Source organism: Tamandua tetradactyla, chromosome 8 (genome assembly GCF_023851605.1).
Source record: "Tamandua tetradactyla isolate mTamTet1 chromosome 8, mTamTet1.pri, whole genome shotgun sequence".
Taxonomy (NCBI): Eukaryota; Metazoa; Chordata; class Mammalia; order Pilosa; family Myrmecophagidae; genus Tamandua; species Tamandua tetradactyla.
Genome location: NC_135334.1, coordinates 21,630,244 through 21,656,211, shown reverse-complemented (window position 1 = coordinate 21,656,211; position 25,968 = coordinate 21,630,244). Strand labels below are relative to the sequence as shown.

Sequence of the window (25,968 nt, the reverse complement as noted above, 5' to 3'; positions counted from 1 at the left end):
AACCTCCTCCAGCCTGGTCCTCCCGCGCAGCTCAAGGGGTTGAGCGCCGGGTTCGCCTGGCCCCGCCCCGCGCGCGTGCGGCTCCTTTAAGGCCTGGTGGGGGCGGGGAGTCTGGCGGTGTTGTCAGTGTCAGCTCTGCGCACGCAGCCGTCTCGGAGCCGGAGCCCGTGCCCGCCCGCGATCCCCGCGTCCCTGCAGACGAGTCCCCGTTCGGGTCCGGCTGGGCGCGCGCCGTGGGAGGAGTCGGTCGCTGGCCGGCTACTAACCCGGGTCGGACTGCCGGAACCACGCAGGAGAGACCCCGGTCGCGGAGAAGAGAGACCCCAGCGTCGCTACCCCCCAGCACCCCTGGTCCCGGTCTGTGGCACCCACTGGTCCCCGGCACTCAGCCCCCGAGAGCCCCCGAACCCTCGCCCCCAGCTCTGGGGGAGCCCGCCCGTGCCCCGCGGCCGGCCTGAGCCATGCTTCCCCCGGGCAGCGGCTGAGGAGGAGCCGGGACTAGGACGCGAACCGGCGCGGAGCATGGATCTGGGCTGGGGGCAGCGGGACGTGGGCTGGGCGGCCCTGCTGATCCTCTTCGCCGCCTCGCTGCTCACGGTGGCTGGTTGGCTGCTGCAGTACGCCCGGGGCTTGTGGCTGGCGCGGGCCCGTGGGGGCCCGGGCGCGGGGCCCGCCTTAGCCGTGGAGCCTGCGGGCTCCCTGCGGGAGCTGGGCGTTTGGCACTCGCTGCTGCGGCTGCGGGCGACTCGGGTCGGCGTCCCTGAGGAGCCAGGCGTCCGGGGCCTCCTGGCGTCGCTCTTCTCCTTCAAGTCTTTCCGGGAGAACTGGCAGCGGGCTTGGGTGCGAGCGCTGAACGAGCAGGCCTGCAGAGACGGGGTGAGTTGGAGAAAAGCACGGAGGTGGTCCCGTCACCCTTTCCTTCTAGCCAAGCGACTGACCATGCTACGCTGGCCGGATGGGGGGCGGTAATCAACTGGGGAAACCCACAGCTTCTCTTCCCCTTTAGGATCAGAGCAAAGGGTCCTGATGAGGCTGGGGTTGTAGAAATCCGGCTTTGTCACAAATCCTGTATCCCTGTGGGCATGGGACTCTCTGGGCTCCAAACCTGTGCACTAGTTGCTGTTCACATAGCAACGCTAATCCCGGTGCCTGAGGGCGCTTCTGCCTAGCCTGGGTGCTGGTTGTGTTCGGGTGGGGGTGGGCAGAGGCAGGTGCACCTGCAGAAGGAGGGTTCCTGGTCCTCATGTCACCACTCCCAGTTAACATTTCATGTCCCAAATTCTTGGTATGGCCAGGCAGATCCCCAAGGAGCCTGACACTACCCCTCACAAATTAATTTCACTGCTATATTAAACACCTCCCCTTCCTCCATGTTGGCCTACAGTGTATTTATTTGTTGAGGGGAAGGTGTTCACATGGAGAGCAGATTGCCAATCCTTGCCCCTCCCAGTAGATAAGCCCAGAGCTGCCCCTTGAGGGTCAGTTGGTCACTAACCAGCCCAGCCTACTTCCTCTCATTGCACCATGGGCATCTGGCCTCCCAGGAAGTGGGGCAGGAAGCGTGGTCATGAGACTGAGGTGGGGTGGGAGATAGAGGCCTCCTCTTATCCTGGCCCCCTCCTATCCTGGCCAAGCACTCTTCCCTTGCCCTCACATTCCTAGCCACCCTTAGTCTGGAGGCTTTACACTACTTCCAGATGCCTGGAAGCAGAAGTGAACACAGGAATCCTCTGTCTCCTCTGCCCAGCTGGCTAGCTGCAAGCCAGATGGCATCTGTCAGTTTATACCTTGAACCCAACCCTCCACTCAGCTATCGTGTACCTTGTCCTTGGGTCAGGAGTGACTCCCAGGACAGCTGACTCAGCTAGATATTGGCTTCTCTTACAGGGGGTGGGGAGATTGAAGTTCAAGCATCTATCTCTCCATCTCCCTGGGGCTGGTCCTCTAACAAAACAGCTCCAGAAGCGAGAAATTGGCTGTCCCTGGTTTGTGAGGCAAATGACCCCTGTAGATTTTTTCCTCCCCTCCAAAAACCTAGGGAAGAGCTACCCACTTGGTCTGTGCCCTCTCCTCAATTCTTCTTCCCCATCCTGCTCACCAGATGGGACTGCAGTAGGTTGCCCCACCTCTGCTGTGTAAGAATTAGGAAGTAGTTCTTTCAAGCCTGAGCTAAGCTGCTTTCTGCTCCCTAATACCACCTTACTGTCTGCTTTGAGGAATTACCCAGGCCTCTGGAGGTTTTTTTTTTTTTTTTTTTTTTTTACTCCTAGACACTTGAGCCCTCTGAGCTTGCTTTTCTTCCCAGTTCCCCTGGTAAAGTTCCCCAAGGCCATGCCGAAGTAGTCTTGATTCTAAATCCAAGAATATGGAGTAATACTCTTGAGCTTTTGGTATTTGGTATCCTATATCCCATTTATCTGGAAAACACTCATCCTTGTTTCTCTAGCTCTTATCCTACAATTCAGTAGTTGGCCTTAAGGCCTTCACCCTTAGCTCAGTACTGTCCCTTTCTCCCCAGCTCATATATATATGAACTTTTTTCCTATGTACATGTTTCTTTGAAGATAGGATGGGGATGAAGTAGAAAGGGGAGAGAGACTCCTGGAATTCCAGGAGGAATCCAGGATCTTCAGCTGAAGGTGATCTGGCCTTTGAGGTGGTGTAAGTCTCCAGTCCTCAGTGGTCCTAGCAGCTGTGGGTCCCTGGGGAGGTGGAGTTTGAGGGGACCCCCTCCTGTCCTTAAAGCCTGAGTAAAGTAGAGGCCAGAAGCCAGCCTGCAGATGAGGCCTCTGCAGTGCCAGGGTCTAGCCAGCAACTGAGTAGGCCAAACCTGCTGGGGTGCAGCTTGGGAAACCTGATCCTGTGCCCACATTATTCCCTCAGAGCTCCATCCAAATCGCCTTTGAGGAGGTGCCCCAACTCCCACCCAGCGCCAGCATAAGTCATGTGACCTGCGTAGACCAATCAGAGCGTGCCATGGTAAGAGTCTGATGGATACTGCCCTCTTTGGGGTCTAAGGGGAGCTGACCCAGGGGTTCTCATTAGTCCAGGGGTTCTTAACCTGGAGTTCATAAATGGCTTAGGGATCCAAGGATTTGCTTCACAAGGTTTGGGAATCTCATTGAAGTTAAGAACAAACTGCTGTACGTGTGTGTCTGCATTTTTGGGGGGAGAAAAGTCTTTGGCTTTTATCTGATTCTTTTAGAGATTTGTGGCCCCCAAAAAGGTGAAGTCTCAAAGAAAATTGAAATGAGAAAAGGTCTGCTGACATTATAGAGCAAGGCAAAGCAGAAATGAGGACCTTCTTCCAGTCCTGACCCTGCCTTGCCTGTCTCAGGTGCTGCATTGCCAGCTCTCTGCTGAGGAGGTGCAGTTCCCAGTCTCTGTGACCCAGCAGTCCCCTGCTGCCGTCTCCATGGAGACATACCACGTCACTCTGACACTGCCACCAACACAGGTGGAGGGGGATGTGGGAAACGGAGTTGGGCAGGGGGCGGGTCAATTGCCTCAGCTTTTATTGTTTGGTTCCTCCTTGGGATGGCATTTGGGAAGGGAGGGTCTTGGGGAGTTGGGAGGAGTTGGAGGAGTGGGGCAGGTCAACCCAATCCCTTTACACCTTGTCCCTAGTTGGAAGTCAACCTGGAGGAAATCCCTGGTGAGGGGCTTCTAGTATCCTGGGCCTTCACTGATTCCCCAGATCTCAGGCTGACGGTGCTTCCCAAGCTCCAGGCTAAAGAGGTAAGGGGACAGGCCAGGGAGAAAAGAGACAGCACAGGGAGAGGGAGGAGAGGCTGGAGGTTCCACCTCTGTGTTTTCCTCTTCTCCCTGCAGAGAGGTGAGGAGCAAGTAGAGTTGTCCACTATCCAAGAGCTGATCGAGGATGCTATAGTCAGCACCCAGCCAGCCATGATGATCAACCTCAGGGCTTGCTCTGCCTCTGGAAGCCTGGTGAGTAGGCAACTAAAGCAAATGATTTGTGCACCTTCTGTCCCCAGGGTACTTTGTCAGGATTCTTGCTCTTTTTACCTTTTACTTGTAGGTTCCCAGTGAGAAGCCATCCGTGGTGCCCCAGGCCCAACCAGTGGCCCTCAGACCTACCCGATTATTCCTACGGCAGCTTCGAGCATCTTACCTGGGAAGCGAGCTGAGAGGTGAGGGCAAGAAGGGGCTGGGAGACTGTCAAGGCCATCGTAGCAGATAGCACCAAAAGTATGGTCTCTCTGTTCCTCGGTGACTTTTGGATTTGGACATCTTCTAATTCCTGGTTCTTCACAGGCACCGGGGAACTGTGCTGTGTGGCTGAGCTTGACAGCCCCATGCAACAGAAGTGGACTAAGCCTGCAAAGGCTGGTCCTGAGGTGGAGTGGACGGAGGACCTGATGCTGTAAGGAAGGACATCCTTCTCCTGTCCCCTAAGCCCCTGCTCCCATGCGCAGCCTGAGGATCAAACCCTTCTAGCAGACGCCTGGCCTAAGTCAGCTCTGCTCTCAGTACCTTGATATGAAGCTCCTATTGTATGCCAGGCCCTGGGCTGGACCCTGGGGATACAAACATGACCAAATCACCACCCTCACCTGGTGTTGATCACAGGCTAGAGGGTGAGACAGGTGTATATCAATAAGGTGATGTAAATGCTCCAATCAAGGTTTCACAAAGTGCTGTGGGAGTACTTGGGTGGGGGAGATTACTTCTACAGGGGAAGAAAGATCAAAGTCAACTTCATGGAGGAGGTGGCAGCTAAACCTCAACATTGGAGCAAGAGTATGTTTTCAACAGAGTGTGAGAGAAAAGTGTCCTTGGCAGAGGGAAGAGCTTGAGCAAAGGAAAGGGCATAGTGTGAGACTGAGGTGGGGAAAGCAAGGTGGGGCAGGACCACATTGGGGTTGAATGCCCAGCTGAGGAGTGAGATCTCTACTCTGGTCCTGTTGCAATCTCTTGGGAAGAGAGAGTATTTGGAAGGCAGGAATGAAGCTGATTGGAGCACTTAGGTTATTTATGTCCGTCTGTCTCTGCCTCTAGCCTGTGATCAGCTGCAGAGTGGGTTCACATTGTTAATCTTCCCCTTACCCCTGTATCTCCAGGGATCTGGGCCCCCAGAGCCGGGAACTGACCCTTAAAGTGCTTAGGAGCAGCAACTGTGGAGACAGTGAGTGTGGGGGGAGAGGGAGCACCCATGGGGGATGCTGACTGGACTGGTCATGGGGCCCAGCTCATGGTGCCACCCCTTTCCCCAGCCGAACTCCTGGGCCAGGCCACACTACCTGTGGGCTCCCCCTCCAGACCACTGTCCGGAAGACAGGCATGCCCACTCACTCCAGGTCCAGGAAAAGCTCTGGGCACAGCAGCTGTCATCGCAGTGGAGGTGAGGAGCTGACCTCTGGGGATGTGGGAGGACACAGGGCAAGGGCCATCTCTGAGGCTTTGCCTCTTTATTCTTCCATCCTTGGCAGCTTCAGTACGAGGAGGGCTCCCCCCAGAACCTGGGCACTCCCACTCTATCTACACCACGCCCCAGTATCACACCCACCAAGAAGATCGAGCTGGACCGGACCATCATGCCTGATGGCACCATTGTCACCACAGTCACCACTGTCCAGTCCCGGCCCCGTGTAGATGGCAAATTAGGTACAGAGAAGACACCTGGGAGCTCAGTCCTAGCCAGGGGCCCTGGACTGCAGACCCATGGCAGGACAGGGGGAGCGAAAGGAAAACCCTCGTTACAGCCCACCCTGTTGCCTGACATTTCACTGAGATTCTACCACATCTTCTTCATCATCTGTGTCTCTCAAACTTTCCCTTAATCCCTCCATTTCCCCAACGATTCCTCTTATCCTTTAATCCTTCTAGATCTACCAGCCCCTCATACAGGACCCCTGCTCTTCTATCTCCCCAAGTGCCCTCTATCTTTTCACAGGTCTCTTTCCTTACCCTTATGGGCTGATTGTCCCTCCCTCCACCCTCAGTCCTCCAGCACCCTATGGGGTCCTCCAACAAACCAAATGCCCTTCTTGCCTTTCCTCCCACTCCCTCCATTATATTTCTCCCATCTCCAGGGGTCCCATGGAATTTCTCCTACCTCCAGTGGAGCCCCATGTCATCTCTGTACACTCTTAATATATTTTCATAGTCTCTCCCACACTCTCGTGGGCCCTGTGGCACTTTCCCTTGCTTCCAGTGGCTCCTGTGGTATCATTTTGTCCCCCGTGTTTCCCGCCCTCCCAGTGGCCCATGGCATCTTTTTAATCACCCCTGTCTCCTGCCCCCTGAGTCAGGTGAAGTCTGCATCTCAACAAAGACAGTATGGGGTGGGGGCCATTCTAAAGCACCTCACAGCTCACTGACCCTCCCCCACCTACCAGACTCCCCCTCCCGCTCCCCGTCCAAGGTGGAGGTGACCGAGAAGACGACAACTGTGCTGAGTGAGAGCAGTGGCCCCAGCAGTACTTCCCACAGTAGCAGCCGTGAGTGGGGAATGGGTCCAGGTGAGGGTTGGCTGGCACCAGTGCTTTGGAGTTAAAAACTCTGGGTGGGGCAGGAGGAGTTCAGGTCCAAGAAAAAAAACCCAGGAACAGAAGTCAGGTATCCATCCTATGTACCTCACCAGCAGGGGAGAGCCACCTTTCCAACGGCTTGGACCCTGTAGCAGAGACAGCAATTCGCCAGCTGACTGAGCCCAGCGGGCGGGCGTCCAAGAAGACACCCACCAAGCGTAGCACTCTGATCATCTCTGGGGTTTCCAAGGTGACGGGGCTCTGGGGAGAGGAGCTGGGATAGGGAGAAAGCCCTAATGGGCCACTCATTTAAAACTTGTCCCTCCTGCCAGGTGCCCATTGCTCAGGACGAGTTGGCGTTATCCCTGGGCTATGCGGCCTCCCTGGAAGCTTCTATGCAGGATGACGCAGGGACCAGCAGAGGTCCCTCTTCACCTCCCTCAGACCCCCCAGCCATGTCCCCAGGACCCTTAGATGCCCTCTCCAGCCCCACAAGTGTGCAGGAAGCAGATGAGACAACACGTTCAGACATCTCTGAGAGGCCGTCCGTGGATGATGTTGAGTCGGAAACGGGGTCTACAGGTGCCCTGGAGACCCGCAGCCTCAAGGACCACAAAGGTGGGGTGATATTGGCAGCCCCCTCCCACCTCTTCTTTTATGCCCAGCATCATGACCAAAGTCCTGCTGGACACTCAGGGACAGGGGAGCCACAGGCCAATTTGCCTTCTTCCTCCCTTAAGAGATCACCAGAGTTCCCAGTCTGATTCAGCCAACCCAGATTAGGGAGGGGAACTTTATGCCTTAGTTCCCAGCTTGGGATCTGACAGGCTTAGGTGAAAGGGGGAGAATGACAGATTATTCTTCTCTTTAATATTCTTCTTTCTCGGTCTAAACATCTGTCTTCCTTCGCTCACTCTTTTTTTTTTCCTTCCTTTAACCCTGCACCCTCTCCCCTGTAACCATAAGAAATCCTACCTTGAGTCAACCTCAGATTGTCCCTCTGGTAGTGACAGTCTGTGGACAGCTATGGTACTTCTAACTTGCAAGGATGAAGGGCTTGCCCCAAACACCTTCATCCTTCTGCCAATGAGTCTGTCAACCACAAATCCATCTAACTATTATGCCTGGAACCTGTATGCTTCTGGGACAATGAGATTCCCAAGTCCAAAGCCTGCTGTGTAAGCAGCTTCCTCATTTTATTGGTCCTGAATTTACCTCTTTGAAGCTTCCAGAGGCACTGGCTTCTTTCACATCCTGGAATTTGGCAAACAAATCAGCGCAACCTACCCATTCCCTTCATGATTTTATAGGCTTTAAGAGCACCTGCCCGGCATTCATCTTTCCTTGCTAAAGAGGCCCAGTGCTCTCTGAGCAGCCAGCCCCGTGCCACTCCTCCGCAAGGACTGCAGTTACAAGTGCGCACAGATTCCTCTGAGCGCAGCCGTTTTGTCTCAGGAAGGATCAAGGGCCTGTTTTGTCTCTGCTTTCTTTCCTGAGGAAGCTCAGCTTCAAGGCTAAGAGATGGTTCTGTTCTGCATCCTCTAGCCTTCCATCCTTTTTCATGTCTCTGCTCCCACCTCACACCACCCCTGCCGTGCTCCTCTTCCCCCACAGTGAGTTTCCTGCGCAGCGGCACTAAGCTCATCTTCCGCCGGAGACCCAGACAGAAGGAAGCTGGTCTGAGCCAATCCCACGATGACCTCTCCAACACAACGGCCACCCCTAGTGTACGAAAGAAGGCTGGCAGCTTTTCTCGCCGCCTCATCAAGCGCTTTTCCTTCAAATCCAAACCCAAGGCCAATGGCAACCCCAGCCCCCAGCTCTGAGGACCCACCTCACCTCCTAGGCCAGGAGATGGCAGGAGCTCTTTCTGCCCATTCTCCACATCCCCTTCTGTACCCCTTCCTGGACTCCTGACAGCCTGGGCCAGGAAAGCCCTCTGGGTTCCAGGAAGCCCTGTTTACCCTGGGCTGTGGGGCCAGTTGGAAGGGTATTTGCAATGGGACGCGTGTGATAGGTGGGCACCCATTGCTGAGGACGTGGAAGAGGGAGTCGGGTTGGAAGTGAGGAGGACTCTGTCCTGGCACGTGTGGGCATTCCTCAGAATTATTTGCCTCATGTTGACACTGGCCCCTCAGAGGAGTCCTAGGGTGCTCAGTTCCTCGCCTGGTCCTTCCTCCCTTATTTATTCTCTTTTGTATTTATATGTGTGGTCCAGTACCCTCAGTGAACAGATGATAGAAGGCATCTGTCCCAGGAGGGTAGGCATTTCCCTTTGGGTTGGGGCTCCCCCACCTCCCTCAGGTCCCCACTCAGACCAGCACCAGTATCTGCCTCTGAAGACATTGGCAGCTCACAGAGAGCCGGGCGGGCGCCCGGGCTGGGGGGCAGGTACTCCCCACCTCCCCACCTCCCTTCCACTCCTCCCTCTTTCCCCTTTATTACTGTTTTTGTACTTGATGCTTTCTCCATGAGCGGTGGCTCCGTTGGAAGGAGGGAGCCAGGAGCCTGATGGGAAGCCTTCCCCAGAGAAATGGCTTTAGGGGCTTTATTTAAAGACTGTGATGGAAGCAAGGGCAAGGCTGCACTTCTGCATGTGGGAGACGATGACTCCCATTGCTGCGTGATGGCTTGGAATTTAATTTATTAAATTAAAGTCAAATTGGAGTTTATAAACTGGACAACTGGTTATCCTTTGAAAGGTGCAGAGGCAGCAACGCTGTGGTAGCGATAGAGGCAGGGGCCTTGATATTAAATAGGGGTCAGATGACACATGTATTGGGCCTGCAAGGATTTCCTGCAGGGAAGAGGGGACACGTAGGGAGAGAATGGGACAGACAAGAGTCTTTAAAGGGTGATGTTCCAGCAAAAAAGTCAAGAGGATATAAATATCTATTTTTTTTTAAAAAAGGGTCGATTTGTCTAGCACAATCACCTTTATTCCCCTTTCTTGAACAGGCTGTTCCATCCAGGATATAACAGCCCAGAGCATGGACTGTGCAACTAGACTGCCTGGACAGCCTCAGCTGGGGTTGACAACAAGACAGCCTTAGCTGGGGTTAAGTCCCAACTCCACTAAATTGCCTGTTGATGTCTGGCAAATTATGTAACCTCTGAGTGCCTCTGTTTTTAATCTGTGAAATGGGGACTGGGATAATAATAGTGATCTCATGTGAGTGAGAAGGAAATGAGTAAAGTGCTCAAAATTATGCTGGCATATAGTCAGTGCTGAATGAGTATTAGCTATTGCCTCAGCGGAGTCAAATTGGGAAGGGAAAGTCTTATTACATCATCATAAAAAACCTTTCATTCCTAACGGGGGGCAAGTTGCAGAGAGTTACAGATACTAGCAGGACATCTGTCCCTGGTTCCTGTTTCTAGTATCTTATGCAGGGCATGGACCAGGCAAGCTGCTTCAGGGTGTTAGGGACAGAGCACAGGCCCAGGAGTTGGGAGAGTTAAGTTGGTCACAAACACTGGGGGACCTTGAGCTAGCCACTTCTCTTTTCTGAAGGCTCAGCTTCCTCAACTGTAAAGTGAAGGGTGGTTTAGATAAACGTTCAGTTCATTTTCAGCCCTCACATTCTGTGATTTACCTACATCACGGGGCTAAAAGCATGTTGCCTTTGGATGGGCAGATAGTACTGCTCATGTTCCCCATGCTCAGGTTTATTGCCATTGGAAGATATGGGATATTTGGAAGGGGTGGCAGATTATGGATATTTAATTTTTATATATGAAATGCTCACCTCTAGGTCATGAAAACTCATAAGAGATTTATCAGGCTTTATCCCTCAATTTAAGAAATGCATCTCTTATTTGTTCATAGAGGAGCAGTTTGTTTACCAATATGAGAAGGCAGCCAAGTGCACTGAACTTGAAATTTCACAAGAAACTTATTGAAGGGAGGACAGGTATTCAGGTTCCCAGTGGACCTGTGGATTGAATGGATGGTAACTGGAAACAGTACTCAGTCTCCAGTGCCAAGGTGCCTGGAGATCAATGTACATATTTTGTAGTTAAGAAGACCTTGATCTCATTTCAAAAAAGTGGTTTTAAAAATGAATTCAGAAGAAATATAAAACCCAATTTGATCAACTTTATCCATCTCACACTTTTAGAAGAGATCCACAGCTTTTGATGAGTATGAATTATGCTTTAAGTTTTTGTGTCAGCTTTAGAAGAACAGATCTCAGGATGTGTCTGAATTCTCAAGCCAACATAAAGGCTTGTTTTTAAGAGAAGCAGATTGAGATGGAAGTAAACTATGCTAGACAGCAAGACACTGCCTCAAGTTTTGGAAACATGGATTCCAGAGCGCTCTTGAAATATTTTTTCCTTAAATTTTTTATTTTGAAATAATTAAAAACTTTCAGAACACTTGCAAAAATAATACAAAATCCATACAAGAATTCCAACATACCCTTCCCAACTCCCACCAGATACAGATCCACCCCCAAACCCCCACCAGTTACCAGGTCCACCAACTTTTATCCTGAAATTTTTACTCCTTTGTTTGAGTATACACAGCTCTGTGAATGAACTTTTTCTTCATGAAATTGCTAAATTAAAGCTGAGAGATTTCTTCAGTGTTGTAAATCTGAATTAAGATGAGCTTGGCATGTCATGAAGTACTACTTATAATTGCACTTTTGAATGAATAAAGTTGCTAAAATATATTTTTGTGTTATTTTTAAATTATATTTTAAAACCTATATTTAAATAGAGACCATGCTATATATAATTCACTGTTGCTAATAACAAAATTTATACACGAATTTCTGATTGCATGACCTTACTATTTTAATGGCATCTTTAAATTTATTTTATTTGTAATGAATATGTCTTCTGATTATATATAGTTTTATTTTTAACTTAGAAAATATAGAAAAATACAAAACAACCAATAAGCAATAAAATAAATATCAATCCTAATGAACTTTACTAATGAACTTTACTAATGAACTTTTCATTAAACAAGTATGTCTTGAATCCTTACTGAGTTTCAGCCACTGAGCTAAGTGATGGCGTTATCAAGGTGAAGAATGTAGGGACAACACCTGGCTCCCTCACTGAATTTAGTCATGTGCAGAATGCAGACAAGTAAACGGGTAAATACAATACAATGTAACAGAGCTGTAAGGCCAAAACACAGGAAAGGGATGTCAAGGCATCCATTCTGGGGAAAGAGGCAGCATCTACATTAAGACCAGATGATGAGGAGTGGGAATCAGTTGGCCAAATAAACAAGGAAGGGAGTGCAAGGGAAGATTGTTCCAGGGAGTGTAAACAGCAAGTACAAGGCATAAAGGTGACAGAGGGCTTCATGTGGTGGAGAAACTGAAATTCGGGGCGGAGAGCAGGAAGGAGAGAGGTAGGCAACGCCCAGATGCTGCATGGCCGGAAAGCCTCGGTATAGCTTGGGGCCTTGACTCTGAGCCCAGCAGAATGCCTCTGGGTTGTTTAAACTGGCGCGGTAACTATATCCGATCTGCATTTTGTGAAGATCACTTTGAGTGCCTGGTGGAGAATAGCGTGAGGGAAGAAAGGGTTGCACGCCGTGGGGACCAGTTAGACCAGTGCAGACATTGCCAGTGGACGAGAGTGGGGGTGGAGAAGATAAAAGGGAGAAAATTTGAGAAAATCTGTATTTAAAGAGGTGGAATCCTTGACAATAGATTGGAAGTGACGGGTGAGGGAAAAATCAGGGATGATTCCCAGGTTTCTAACTTGAACGAGGGGTGGGTGACATTCGTTCACCGAGCGTGGGAATGCAGGAGACAGAGGTTTGGGGAACAGGGAGGACGGCACAACAGTACTAACATGTAAAAGACAAGGAGTGTAACAGGATGAGAGACAGAGACAGGACCCCCAGGATGGGCCGAGAGGAGCTGGCAGTGCTAGGCATCAAGTTTCCCACGCCTCCTACTCGTTGAAGCCACCGACACCCTACGCAAAAATGAGGTACCACAGGAAACCCTTCCCCGACGCCCAGCCCAAACTCTGCGCATGCCCGTTGGGGGGGAGGGGCCCATGCGCCGAGTCTGCGCAGTTCGGGGAACTCAGACTTCTGGCATCCCCGCCTCCGCATTGCCTGGAACCCAGCGGCGTCCCGCCAGCGCTACTTTTTCATCCCGCGGCTCAGTACTCCCGCCCTGGACGCCGCGCCCCACCCACCGTTCCCGCCCCTTCCGTGTTTTGGTCTTGCACGGGTTCCGTCAGACGCCCCAGTAATTGGCTGTTAGTCGATTCGGAGAGCGGCGATTGGCTGTGGCTGGCCGTCGCTCAAGCGCCCTCTCCGGCGCGGCTTGGTAGCCCGGGGTCGGGAAGCTGGGACTCCTGGGTTGGTGCTCCGCCTTGGCGTGCGTCCTGTGGGGCATACGGAAGGTCAGGCTCTTCCGGGGTCGCCTCGGCTTTCTCGACCACTCCATTCTATTCTGGCACCTGCAGTGTCCCCCGTCCCTTAACCCCGATCCGAACCTCCTCGTTTTCTTGTCCGCGTCTGGGGGCTTCACCACACCTTAGGGGGAGGGATTCCAGAAGTCTCCGGGGCTGAGTGAGAGGTTGCTCCCGCCCAGACTATCTTCCTCCTTCCCTCTGAACTCTCCCAGTCCTTCAAGGCTTGGCCGGACCTCCACCGCATATGGGACGCCTTCCCTGCCTTCTCCTGCCTACGGGGATTTCTCTCTGATCGTTGCCTTCACACACGCCAGACTTATCTCTTCGGCCAAATTGTGAGTCCTTAGGAGGTTCAGGACCTGGACTCTCCTTTTCTTGAATACCTTTCAGGGTTTATTGGGTGCCTTGCGTTATAATGTATACTCCCGAAGATCTCTGACAGTTGCTTCTTACTATGACTCCTGACGAAAAAAGAGTGTTAGGAAGCCTTTTTGTTGACCTTTTTGCAGAGTTCATACTTAAATTATCTCACTCTGGAAGCAATTCATTTGAGAGCTAACACTTGTTGAGTTCTAATGGTATGTTATGGCTAAGCGTTTCAAGATCCATTGTCTTATTTAATCCTTAATTACTTCAAGGAGATAGATATCATTACTCCCATACTTCATGGGGGGAAACTGAGGCTTAAGTAGTTTGCCCAGGTCACGTACTTAGTAAATGTGGAAGCTTTCTAACTGGGTCTGTTGATTTTTTTTTTCCTTTTCTTTCTTGATTTGTTTTTTCTTATTTCTTTTTTCTATTTTTTTTAGATTCCTCTTTATTTTTGAGAATTTATTTTATTTACTTATTTTTTTTTAACCAGGCCTATTGAATCCAACACCTATGACTGTGATATTGGTGTCCCACTTAATGTTTAAGGAAACTGGTTTAGAGAAGCTAAGTTATTTGTCCAAAACAAAGTAATAAGTTGTAGATTAACTTACACATTTAAAGAATTCATAGTAGGTGTGTGCTGGCTCTGCCCATAGCAATTAACAACACACAGGCCAGGCTTTCTAGGAGGTCATAGCTTAATCGGAGGAAACTGACACAATACCTACTTAATAAAATATGTTCTGATTATTGTGTGTACAGATATGTGGCTGTGGGAAGGAGGGAGTCAGACAAAGGCAGGTAAGGTAGGCACATATAGGTAATAGGAACCAAGCTGCCTGGGTTTGAATTCTGTTTGGGCACTTCCTAGCTTTGTGGTCCAGAGTAAGTTTTTAACCTGTCTGTGCCCCTTTCCTCTGCTGTGAAGTAGGGATGATGATAGTACCTACCTCATTAGAGTTGTTGTATTAATAGTTTTCATACACGTAAAACACTTAGAACAGTATTTGATATATGGTAAATACTTAATAGGTGGTGTTTTGTTATTCTAGGTGGGACAAAATCATTGAGACAGGAAACTTGAACCCAGGTCTTCTTGTAGCTTGTCCTGCATGTCCCTTCCACCATACAAGGTGCCTCATTTTCATTCCCTGACTGGAGAAAGAGGAGTGATGACCTTATTGTAATCACCCAGTCCCATAGCTCCTCTAAGTAGAAACAAGCAGGCCACAGGGAGAGAAGCTAAAGAAGGCTGGGAATAGTGAAAGAGAGAGCCAGAACACTTTGCCTGTTTCAGGTCCTTCTGCATCTCTGTTATAACTTGCCTCCTGGGTCTGACCCACCAGTCTAGCAACAGGTATGGTTTGAGAATATTTGTGCTTGGCACTACTCTCAGCCCAGTATAGGAATACAAGATGTACTTTGGTTTATGCTCAGAAGATTAGAACACATGAAACAAACCAAAGTGACCATGGGCAGTCTTATATTAGGAATGAGATTTTATGGCATCAGCTGTTTGAGCCGTAGAACCAAGAGGCTTGATCCCTGAGGCATGGGGTAGCTTAGGAAGGCAAAGCATGTGATCATTTCCTGACATTTATTGAGCATCCAGAGTGCACAAAGCTCTGTGCTGATGTGGAATCAGAAGTGAATGAAGAATGGTCTCTGCTCTGAGAAGCTCCGCTCTAAGGGAGACAGACATTCCATTCCATTGTAACCAGTGCTGTGATGGAGTATACAAAGTGCTGCAGAAGCAGGAATGGAGATATTCCACTTGTATCTGGATTAGTTGGGAAAGGAGTCACCAAGGAGGGGACATTTGGGCTTTAGGGTGAGTAGAAGTTGCTTAGGCAAAGTTTTAGGAGAATGTCATGTGTTCAAGGACAAGGACGGTTGAATTGGAGAGGAGAGGGAAGTGAATAACTTAATCCCTTTCTCATTTTCGGAAGACAGTTTTGCCAGATAGAGAATTCTTGCTTGGCAGTTTTTTGCTTTCAGCACTTTAGGTTTATCTTCCCACTGCCTTCTTGACCCCTAGGTTTCAAATGAGAAATCCACACTTAATCTTATTGAGGTTCCCTTGTACCCGACACAGTATTTTGTTTTGATTTTTTTTTATTGATTCTTATTTTGTGTTTTTTTTTTGCAACACAGTATTTCTCTCTTGCAGCTTTCAGAATTCTCTTTAGCTTTTGACAGTTTTATTATAACATGGTACAGTGTAGTATATTTGGGTTTATCCGGTTTGGAATTTGTTGAATGACTTGGGTACATGTATTCATGTCTTTCATTAAATTTGGGAAGTTTTCAGCCATTATTATTTTTTTATTTCAAGAATTTTTTTTCTCTAATATTACTATAGCTGCCTATAGTTTTTTTTTTTACCTTTTTAAATATAAATATGTATATATTTACACACAAAGAAAATAAAGAAAAAAGCAATAATTTTAAAAACACACCTACCATTATTTCTGTAATATTTTCTCTGTCCCTTTCTGTCTTCTCCTCCAGGACTCCCACGATGCATATATTGGTACGTTTGATGGTGTCCCACAAATTCCTCAGGCTGTGTTCATGTTTCTTCTTTCTGCTCTTCAGATTGGATGGTTTCAGTTGTCTTATCTTCAAGTTCTCTGATTCTTTCTTCTGCCATTTCCAATCTGCTAGGGAATTTTTAATTTCTGTTACTCTGGTCTTCAGCTCACTTTGGTTCCTTTTTATAGTTTCCATCTTTTCTCTTGGTATTCTGTTGTTTTCCTTTATTTTTTTTTTATGCTGTGTGGTGAGGATCACATTTCATTCTCTTTCCATGTGACTATCTTGTTATTGCAGCACCATTTGTTGAAATTTTTTTTTTTCTTTTTTTTGGGGGGGGTCGGTGGACATGCATGGGCCGGAAGTCGAACCCAGGAATCTCCCTCATGGCAGGCGAGAATTCTACCACTGAACTACCCCTTGTACCCAGCCCTTTACTTTTTTGTCCATGTTTCCCTTTAGTTCTTTCACCCTATTGAGGGCCTTTTTTTTTTTTTTAACTTTTTAAATTGTATGATGTAACATATGTACAAAGCAGAGAAAGAAAAAAGCAATAGTTTTCAAAGCACTCTTCAACAAGTAGTTAAAGAACCGATCCCAGAGTTTGTCATGGGCTACCATACCATTAACTTAGATTTTTCCTTATAGCTGCTCCAGCATATAGGAGGCTAGAAGGAATAAATATTTTTTTATCTTCACAATAGACTTTTTTTCTTTCTTTGTGAAAAATAACATATACAAAAAAGCAATGAATTTCAAAGCACAGCACAACAATTAGTTGTAGAACAGATTTCAGAGTTTGGGATGGGTTACAATTCCACAATTTTTTACGTCTAAAATACTGCTCTAAAATACTGGAGACTAAAAGGAATAACAGTTTAGTGATTCAGCAGTCATATTCATTTGTTAAACCGTATCTTCTCTGTATAACTCCACCATCACCTTTGATCTTTCTGTCCCACTCTTTAGGGGTATTTGGGCCATGGCCATTGTAATTTTTTCATGTTGGAAGGGGCTGTCAATAATATGGAGTAGGGAGACGGAACTAGCTGATGTTTGGGAGAGGCTGGGCCCTTTAGTTTTAGGACTTATCTGTTCCACGGACTCAACCTACAACTTGGAGTTTGTAGGTTTCTGGAAATTTATCCTAGTGCATGGAACCTTTGTAGAATCTTATATATTGCCCTACGTGTTCTTTAGGATTGGCTAGAATGGTTTTCGTTGGGGTTTGGCAAGTTATGATAGGTAGCAATGTCTAACTGAAGCTTACATATAAGAGTGGCCTCTAGAGTAGCTTCTTGACTCTATTTGAACTCTCTCAGCCACAGATACTTTACTAGTTAAATTTCTTTTTCCCCTTTTTGTCAGGATGGAATTGTTGATCTCACGGTGCCAGGGCTGGACTCATCCCTGAGAGTCATCTCCTGTGCTGCCAGGGAGACTTTCACCCCTGGGTGTCATGTCCCACGTACAAGGGAGGGCAGTGATTTCACTTACAGAGTTGGGCTTCAAGAGAGTGAGGCCACGTTGGAGGAACAAAAGAGGTCTTCCAGAAGTAACTCTTAGGCATACCTATAGGTAGGCTAAGCTTCTTTTCTACCTAGATAAGCTTTTCATAAGAGTAAGCCTCAAGATCAAGGGCCTTCCCAGAATGATTTGATCAGTGACTGGAAAAGTATTTACAAGCCCCCTTTGGGGAATGGTGAGAGTGGGGAGAAATTCAACTTCCCCAAGTTGAATTCTTGATATTCTCACAAGCAGTGTGGACAACCAAAGATATAGGCTGAGCCCCCAGTCTTGGGGTTTGTTCACATGAAACTTAACCCCACAAAGGATAGGTCAAGTCTACTTAAAATTTAGGCCTAAGAGTCACCCCCAAGAGAGCCTCTTTTGTTGCTCAGATGTGGCCTCTCTGTCCAGCCAACATGACGAGCAGTCTCACCACCCTCCCCCTCTCTGCGTGGGACATGACTCCCAGGGGTGTGGACCTTCCTGGCAACGTGGGACAAAGATCCTGGAATGAGCTGAGACTCAGCATCAAAGGACTGAGGAAAACCCTAGAATGAGCTGAGAATTAACATCAAGGGATTGAGAGAACCTTCTTGACCAAAAGGGGGAAGAGTAAAATGAGACAAATTGTTAATGGCAGAGAGATTCCAAACAGAGTGGAGAGGTTATCCTGGAGGTTATTCTTACGCATTAAGTAGATATCACCTTGTTGTTCAAGATGTAGTGGAGAGGCTGGAGGGAACTGCCTGAAAATGTAGAGCTGTGTTCCAGTAGCCATGTTTCTTGATGATGATTGAACAATGATGTAGCTTTCACAATGAGACTCTGTGAATGTGAAAACCTTGTGTCTGATGCTCCTTTTAGTTACTATATCAACAGAAGAGTAGAACATATGGAATAAAAATAAATAATGGGGGAACAAATGTTAAAATAAATTCAGTTTGAAATAGTGGTAAATGAAAGCAAGGGGTAAGGGGTATGGTACGTATAGTTTTTTTTTTTTCTCTATTATCATTTTATTTCTTTTTCTGTTGTCCTTTTATTTCTTTTTCTAAATCGATGCAAATGCACTAAGAAATGATGAATATGCAACTATGTGATGATATTAAGAATTACTGATTGTATATGTAGAATGGAATGATATCTAAATGTTTTGTTTGTTAATTTTTTTTTAATTAATAAAAAAAGTTAAAAAAAAAAAAAAGATCAAGGGCTTGTCCTATGGATTTGGGTGTCTCCCTGATGTTTGACACACTACCGGGATTCCCTGATGGTAGAGTTTAATAGTTCCATATTTTTTTCTCCCACTCCTCAAGGGTCTTTTCTAATACTCTTTGATTATCTGCTTAATATATTCTAGGGTGTATCCAGACGTTTCATTAAGCTATACAGGATTAAAGGCCCTCATTCTTACTCTGGCCATTTTTAAAAAAGACTATCTGGTCTGCCCCAACTCCTTAATGATGGTTGCTGATGCTTTAATTTTCTTCTTTGTTTGGGTTGTCACTTCCTGTTGCTTTGTATGTTTTATAATCTTTTGTTGAAACCTGGATATTTTGATATTTTTATGTGTTATCACTGGAATTTAGACTCTGAGGTGTCAGTTTCTTAAGCTTGAATCCAGCTAATGTTATGACAGCTGTTCTCCTTGAATGCCAGCAGCTAATAAAAAAAAAGAAAAAGGAAGAAATAAAACGCTTTTCCCAGTCTTTGCAGATTGACCTGTGTTAGTACTTATCCACACAGTGAGTTTAGAGAATAGCTCCAGGCCAAAGTGTAGGGTCTTCTGTGGTCTTTGCTGCCATTGTGTTTTGTCTGGGTAAGTTTATTTGGCCCTAGGACCTGTCCCCTTTTCCCTCTTCTGTAGAAAACGGTTTCCTCATAGTCCTGGGCATTGCACTGTATTCTGTACAGCCAGCAATTCCTTGCCCTAGACAGCCACTTGACTGCTATCCCACAGCCTTCTGTAGGAGACCTCTGTAAGCTGCCTTCTACACACAGGGCAAGTTCTGGGACAGTGAGTCTCTCAGGCCACCATCAGACAGATTGGGCCAGACATACGTGCTCCCAAACAGGGGTTACTCTCCTCCGTCCCAGGGACCCACACTGGGAGCGCACATCAGTGAGGGGCCAGCCCAAACACCAGGAGATTCCTACTTCTTTTAAATGGTCCTTGTCTTGATTTGGGGCTTGCCCTATTACTGTAAACTTTTAACTGTTTTCTGAAACTTTGAGAAAAAGGTTTCTACCAGTTCTTCCTGGTTGTTCAGAGATTGTGTTGGGGAGGTAGAGACCTGCCTAAAGCTTTTCACTCTGCCATCTTGATTGGGGTGGGCCAGAAACCTTTAGTTTTTCACTCAACTTTCTTCAACAAATTTTTCTTTGATATTTATTACATGCCTAAGCATGCCTAGGATGTATAGACTCTGGAGGTACAGTATAAACTAGACAGATATGGCCTCTGCAGTTGTGGAGCTTATGTTCAAATGGAACCTACATTTTAGTTCATTGGGTGCTAAAGTGTGGAGTGGGGTAAAAAAGTGGACATGTAAGGCAAGGGCAAATTGTATGGCACTTGGAAAGTCTGGCAGAGTAATTATGACCTGATGCAGTAAGAAATTAGGAGCTTCTGGGCTCAGGCTATGTAGAGTAGGAAAAATATGGACTTCAGAGTCAGTGTGACCTATCTAACCACAGTAGTTGTGTGACCTTAGATGAGTCAGTTAACGTTGTGCAGCCTCAGTCATCATCTGTAAGTGAAGTTGAAAGTAGTGTATACCGCGTAGGGTGGTGTTGGTAATTAAAGGGCATAATGTAAGTAAAGTGCTTAGTATGCTGCTTGGCACACAGTGAGTGTGAAGTTAAAAGCATAAGGTATTATCTCTATTTCTCAGATGAAGAAGTTCAGGTGGATAGGTTATGTGACTTAGCCAAGGTTACACAGCTATTAGGTGGTAGGCAGTAGACTGTGGTTTTGAACTCTGGTCCTTCTATGAAGCCATCTCTCGAACCTCAGCCCTGTACTGCCTCTCATGGGGGTGTTTCTTTCCTAGTGTGTGGATCAGGAGCTTAAATTAGAGAATGTGTGATAAAGTGGTTAGCTCAGTGCATGGCACATGTTCACTGCTGTTAATTTCTGTTCTCCCTTTCCAAGGATACCAGACAGCTTCCAGGAGGTTTAAGAACTGTTGCTCTGCCCTTTTTGAGAAAGCAGGATTCTTATGGGTCTTGGACAAAATGCCTGCTGGTTCCAGTGGCCTCCCCAGCTATCTGATTTGGGTGGAATCTTAGCAGCTGTGAATTTTTTCATTTTCCTCTAGGGTGAAGGCCATGCCGCCCCCTGGGAAAGTTCCCCGAAAAGAAAACCTGGGGCTGCAGTGTGAGTGGGGGTCTTGCTCCTTTGTGTGCTCAGCCATGGAGGAGTTCTGCGAGCACGTCACGCAGCACCTGCAGCAGCACCTGCACAGCTCTGAGGAGGAGGAAGAGGAGGAGGAGGAGCCCCTGGGTAAGGGAGTAGGGCACAGGAGGGAGAAAGAGCTCAAGGGAAGGCAGATTATCTGACTTTCCTTTCCCCAGAGCGAGGAGGCAGCCAACCTGGCAGTTTATTTCCCTAATTGTAGTGGGGTTTTTGTGTTTAAAAAAAAAAAACTGTCTACAGTGTAAACTCACTGTAGAAAGGAGACAACAAGAATTTAAGGACTGAATCTGCCATTCTACCACAAGAGGCAAATTATTGACAGTATTTTAGTAAATATTTTTTTTACCTCTTTCTCTGCATGTATATGCATGTATACAATAGATAAATATGACTGTGCTTTTTAAAAAAGAATCATAATTGTGAAACCTGTTGGCATTCTGCCTTTTTTCACTATGGTAATATTTCCCAGTTTTTTTTTTCCTACTACAAACCTTAATTAGAAATACGTTTTACATCACAACCTCATACACGAAAGTTAAAGGAAAAAATACTTGAAGCTTTGCTTATACTTTTTGCATGTTCTCTGAAATGTTCTGTTATATTCTGTTCTTTCATTTTAAAGTAAATTGCAGTCCATTAAAAGATTTCATCACCCATTAATGAATCGCAATCCACAATTTGAAAAACTGCTCTACAGAAAGTATAGAACCATTCTTCTCCCCCCTCACCTCCAGATTCTGTTTGAAGTCTAGTGACTATGAACTATAACCAATAGTTTGAAAAGTCAACTAACATTGATACAAAAGAGAAATTAGGAGATGGTTGTATTTTTTTAAAGTATTTACTTTTCAAAAAACGTGAATTCCTGTAACGGATCCCTAGAGAGGATTTTTTGAGAGATGGGAAATGGATTGGGACAGTTAATCGGGTCTTTCTGGGAAGGATAAATCTTGAGCAGAATGGGACAGAAAGGAGGACTTTTTGGTTTCATAGAAAGGCATAGGAAACATCCCAGGTTGGACGGTAGCACTTTCCTCAGAGAACAGCAGAAACTCTGAGCTAGATGTAATATATTTCAGCCATCCCTGCCATCTCTGAGTTCCTGTCACTGGGCCTTTGCATATACCATTACCTCTGCTTAGACCACACTTTCACTTAACTTACAACTGCTCATTCTTCTGATCTCTACTCAGAGACTCCTTCCAAGACCTCCCTGTCTATATCAGTTTATGTCTTGTTTAACACTTTTATAGCACCATATACCCCCTTCATAGCATTTATCACTGGTTGCAGTTTTACATTTATAAATGTAATTATTTGATGAATGTTCTTTCTCCCTGATTGAAAGTTATGTGACAATAAGGACTGGGACTCTGTGCTTACTGTTATATCCTCAGTGTCTGGCACAAAATTGGTGCTCATTAAATACTAGTACTTGCTGAATGAAGTCCTGGTAATTTGGTAGGGCCAGACCTCCTCACTCCCTGCTAAATGCCACAGGTAGAAGGAAAGCTGAACTTCAATAAGTAACAGCCTCTTCCTTCTATACCCCCTTCTGTAGAGGAAGAATTTTCCTGCTTGTGGCAAGAATGTGGCTTTTGTTCTCTGGACAATTCTGCTGACCTCATCCGCCATGTCTACTTCCACTGCTACCACACCAAGCTGAAGCAGTGGGGGCTGCAGGCCTTGCAAAGTCAGGCTGACCTCAGCCCCTGTATCCTGGACTTCCAGAGCCGTAATGTCATTCCTGACATCCCTGACCACTTCCTGTGTCTGTGGGAGCACTGCGAGGTCAGCAGGCAGTGCCATTACTAGGGGTGGAAGTGGGGACCCAACTCAAAATGTGTTGACCCTTTCAGGGAACCCAAATTCCCAAGAGTCCTGCTAGTACCGCTCTTCCATTTCTAAGAAGCCCCTTTGGATACATAGGGGTAAGAGTCCCTCCACCTACTCCAAGTCCTTACCCCACGTTGCCCTGGCACAGAGCTCCTTCGACAATCCTGAGTGGTTCTATCGGCATGTGGAAGCGCACAGCCTGTGCTGTGAATACCAGGCAGTTGGCAAAGTTGTGCTGTGTGGCTGGAAAGGTAGGGCCACTCCTTAATTTTTGGCCTCTGGAAGAAGCCCTGGGGTTATTAAGGGGCTAGGGCAGCCAGGGAGGGGACCGTTCCTGAGGGACAAGGCTGGGTACTTGCTGGAGAGACTTGGGGGGTACCAGAGCCAAATGCTGGGGCAGTTTGTGGCTGGACCTTGCCAGGCCTTCCTTCCCAGGCTGTACCTGCACCTTCAAGGACCGCTGTAAGCTTCGAGAGCACCTCCGCAGCCACACTCAGGAGAAGGTGGTGGCCTGCCCCACCTGTGGAGGCATGTTTGCCAACAACACTAAGTTCTTAGATCACATCCGTCGCCAGACCTCATTGGATCGTAAGCAGTCAAAGAAGAAAGGGGATGGGTGCAGACTTTCTTACTTGGAGTGGAGTATATCCCCAGGGGAGGTGGCTACTGAGGGAATCTGTAATTGGCTACTCTCCTTTAGGGCTCAGTTATTTTCCTGCAGTCTTTTTGCTGATTCAGATTTATTGAATGTTTTTATTCAGTACCTACTTTGTGCCACATTAGTTATTTTGGTTAATCTAACCAAAGCTAGTAGCTTTGTTTTATCCCCATTTTTGTGGAAACAAAGGCTCAGGATAAATCACTTACCTGCTATCACACAGCTATTAAGTGATGAAGCTGATATTCTCCAAGTCCCATGCTGTTTACCTGGAACTATGCCCACGACAGCTGTCTAAGCATCCTTTTTCTCTTTGGGTGGTTCCCATGTGCCTGGGATGGTCCCCTCTCTCTGGCTTGCTCTTCTCTCTGTGCCTCCTCACCATCCCCACAGCTCTCCTTTCTTCTGCCCATCCTGCCCCCAGAACAACGCTTTCAGTGCTCTCATTGTTCTAAGAGGTTTGCTACAGAGCGGCTGTTGCGAGACCACATGCGGAATCATGGTGAGTATCCCGCATCCCTAACCTCCCTACCCTCTCTCATGGCTCCACTGGCCCTCCAACCTCAGCCTCCTCTCTGCCTCTCTCAGTGAATCACTATAAGTGTCCTCTGTGTGACATGACCTGCCCGGTGCCTTCCTCTCTCCGCAACCACATGCGCTTTCGCCACAGTGAGGACCGGCCCTTTAAATGTGACTATTGTGACTACAGGTAAGGGGAACCAGGGCTAGAAAACAGGGAGCTCACAGTCCAAGGTTGCCCATGCATTCCAAGCCCTCCTGATCTCTCCTGGTAGCTGCAAAAACCTGATTGACCTCCGGAAGCACCTAGATACCCATAGCAAGGAGCCAGCCTACAGATGTGATTTTGAGAACTGCAGCTTCAGTGCCCGCTCCCTCTGCTCAATCAAGTCCCATCACCGCAAAGTACATGAAGTGAGTGGGCCTTGGGAGTGGGGAGGGCTAGAGAAGTGTAAGGGAGCCTAGAATGAAGAGCTGGCCTAGCCTCACTTCTCTCTCACCTCCCCATCAGGGAGACTCAGAGCCAAGATACAAATGTCATGTATGTGACAAATGCTTCACACGGGGCAACAACCTCACTGTCCATCTTCGCAAGAAGCACCAGTTCAAATGGCCCTCAGGACACCCCCGTTTTCGGTATGTTTCTCAGTCCTCTGCTGCTCTCCCACGTTCATAAATATTTTCTTCTGTATCTTTTCAACAGGTTAAAACCTTGAATTTGATGGTATTTTCACATCCAGGCTTATTGAACCCTGAGGATATTGGTGGGGCAGAGGTTATTTTTTTGTTTCTGAACCTAAGGCATTGAAGATAAATGGTAGCAAAACCCCTGCAGGCAAACTAGAACTAGAACCTAAGGGTCCTAAATTTTAGCTCCATGGCTTTTTCATAAATACTTTTTTGATACTCCCATCCTCTAGTACACACAGTCTTTCTCTCTCTCCCTCATTCCCCCTCTCTCTCTCTCATACTTTGATTGGTTTCTACATAAATTTCCCATTTTGAGTAATGATCCTTCCATCTTGCCTTTTCTTCTATATATTTTCAATAAAAACCTTTCTGTCTTCAAACTTTCACCATTTAGGATCCCTGGACCTCTTCCATCCCTCATATTTATCCCTTAACTTGCTGATTTCTGGGCTGTTTCTCCATCCCCTGCCCATGTTTACACCCCTTTATTCTCCTTCTTCACCAGGTACAAAGAGCATGAAGATGGATATATGCGGCTACAGCTGGTTCGCTATGAGAGTGTAGAGCTGACACAGCAACTCCTGCAGCAGTTACAGGGGGACTCAGGACTGGGGGTGTCCCTGCAGGAGAGCAGCCTACAGGGCATCCTTCTAGAAACAGTGCCAGGGGAGCCCGACGAAGCAGCTGAAGAAGAAAAAGAAGGCGATGGGGGTGGTGAAGGGACAGCCTTGTCAGCACCTCAGGACACCCCCAGCCCTGTTGTTCATGTGGTGAATCAGACCAGTGCCCAAGGCGAACGAGAGATTGTCTACTATGTGCTGTCTGAAGCCCCAGAAGAGCCCCCTCCTGCTCCTGATCCACCTTCAGGGGATATCATGGAAAAGCTACAGAGGACAGCTGAGGAGCCAGAGGTCCAGATGGTGTGAAGGCTGTAGAGCCCAACCATTCCTACCCCAGGCACCGGGGCTTGAGCCAGGCTGGTGGTAGTGCCCCTAGCAGGCAACTTTTGTTGATGGATTCCTTTAGGCATGGTGCTGAAAGCAATGTGATTCCATCTGCGACTCTAAAAACCTCTTTTCTGCCAGACCACGTTTTGTGGGAATTGTGAGGAGTTTGGATCCTTTGTGGGGAATACCTCCCTGATGTGTATGTTTTGGATTGGGGGGGTATTATCAGACTTAACTATAAGCCCTCTAGATGTGCTGGACAATTGATTAAACCCTTAGCCCACATTGCTTCCCATTTTAGGGGTCCACCATGGGTGGCCTCTAACTGTCCCTACAAGGGTACCTCCTCACAACCAGCCAAGGTGTGGAGAACCAGGCAGTTGTTTCTCTCTTAAGGGTCCTCCTACAACCCCAAGGACTTTCATGGTTATCCTCAGGGATGGGATTGAAGGCATTGAATATGTGTATAGCAATTGTGGTTTTTTTATAATAAAAGAAACATTTGGGCTGTTATTCATTTTTTTTTATATTTGGTGGCAGTTAATTGGGTAGTGAGGAGATGGAGCACCCAGAAGAACTGAATAATTAGACCTC

At 47.5% G+C, this 25,968-nt stretch overlaps 2 protein-coding genes across 7 annotated transcripts; both read left to right on the top strand.

The window, feature by feature from the left end:
* Positions 1–127: 127 nt before the first annotated feature.
* Positions 128–11,160, top strand: C2CD2L (C2CD2 like). 4 transcript variants are annotated; one of them, XM_077112687.1, is made up of 14 exons: positions 128–876; positions 2,884–2,979; positions 3,338–3,457; positions 3,628–3,738; positions 3,832–3,948; positions 4,040–4,151; positions 4,276–4,384; positions 5,082–5,146; positions 5,235–5,362; positions 5,451–5,625; positions 6,360–6,461; positions 6,608–6,741; positions 6,824–7,109; positions 8,106–11,160. In XM_077112687.1, exons 1-14 carry the CDS (start codon positions 523–525, stop codon positions 8,315–8,317), a joined length of 2,121 nt encoding a protein of 706 aa, XP_076968802.1. In that variant the 5' UTR covers positions 128–522; the 3' UTR covers positions 8,318–11,160. The 4 variants fall into 4 exon arrangements, with proteins under 4 accessions (XP_076968802.1, XP_076968801.1, XP_076968800.1 ...); XM_077112686.1 differs by having other exon boundaries at positions 6,605–6,741; XM_077112685.1 differs by having other exon boundaries at positions 6,360–6,482.
* Positions 11,161–12,786: 1,626 nt separating this feature from the next.
* On the top strand, positions 12,787–25,906 carry HINFP (histone H4 transcription factor). Of its 3 annotated transcripts, XM_077112684.1 has the most exons (11): positions 12,800–12,878; positions 13,103–13,225; positions 20,627–20,811; positions 22,286–22,515; positions 22,709–22,811; positions 22,996–23,148; positions 23,643–23,720; positions 23,807–23,927; positions 24,013–24,151; positions 24,249–24,373; positions 24,933–25,906. In XM_077112684.1, exons 3-11 carry the CDS (start codon positions 20,637–20,639, stop codon positions 25,351–25,353), a joined length of 1,545 nt encoding a protein of 514 aa, XP_076968799.1. In that variant the 5' UTR covers positions 12,800–12,878; positions 13,103–13,225; positions 20,627–20,636; the 3' UTR covers positions 25,354–25,906. The 3 variants fall into 3 exon arrangements, with proteins under 3 accessions (XP_076968797.1, XP_076968799.1, XP_076968798.1); XM_077112682.1 differs by lacking the exon at positions 13,103–13,225 and having other exon boundaries at positions 12,787–12,878; XM_077112683.1 differs by lacking the exons at positions 12,800–12,878; positions 13,103–13,225; positions 20,627–20,811 and having other exon boundaries at positions 22,347–22,515; positions 22,654–22,811.
* The last annotated feature ends 62 nt before the right edge of the window (positions 25,907–25,968 follow it).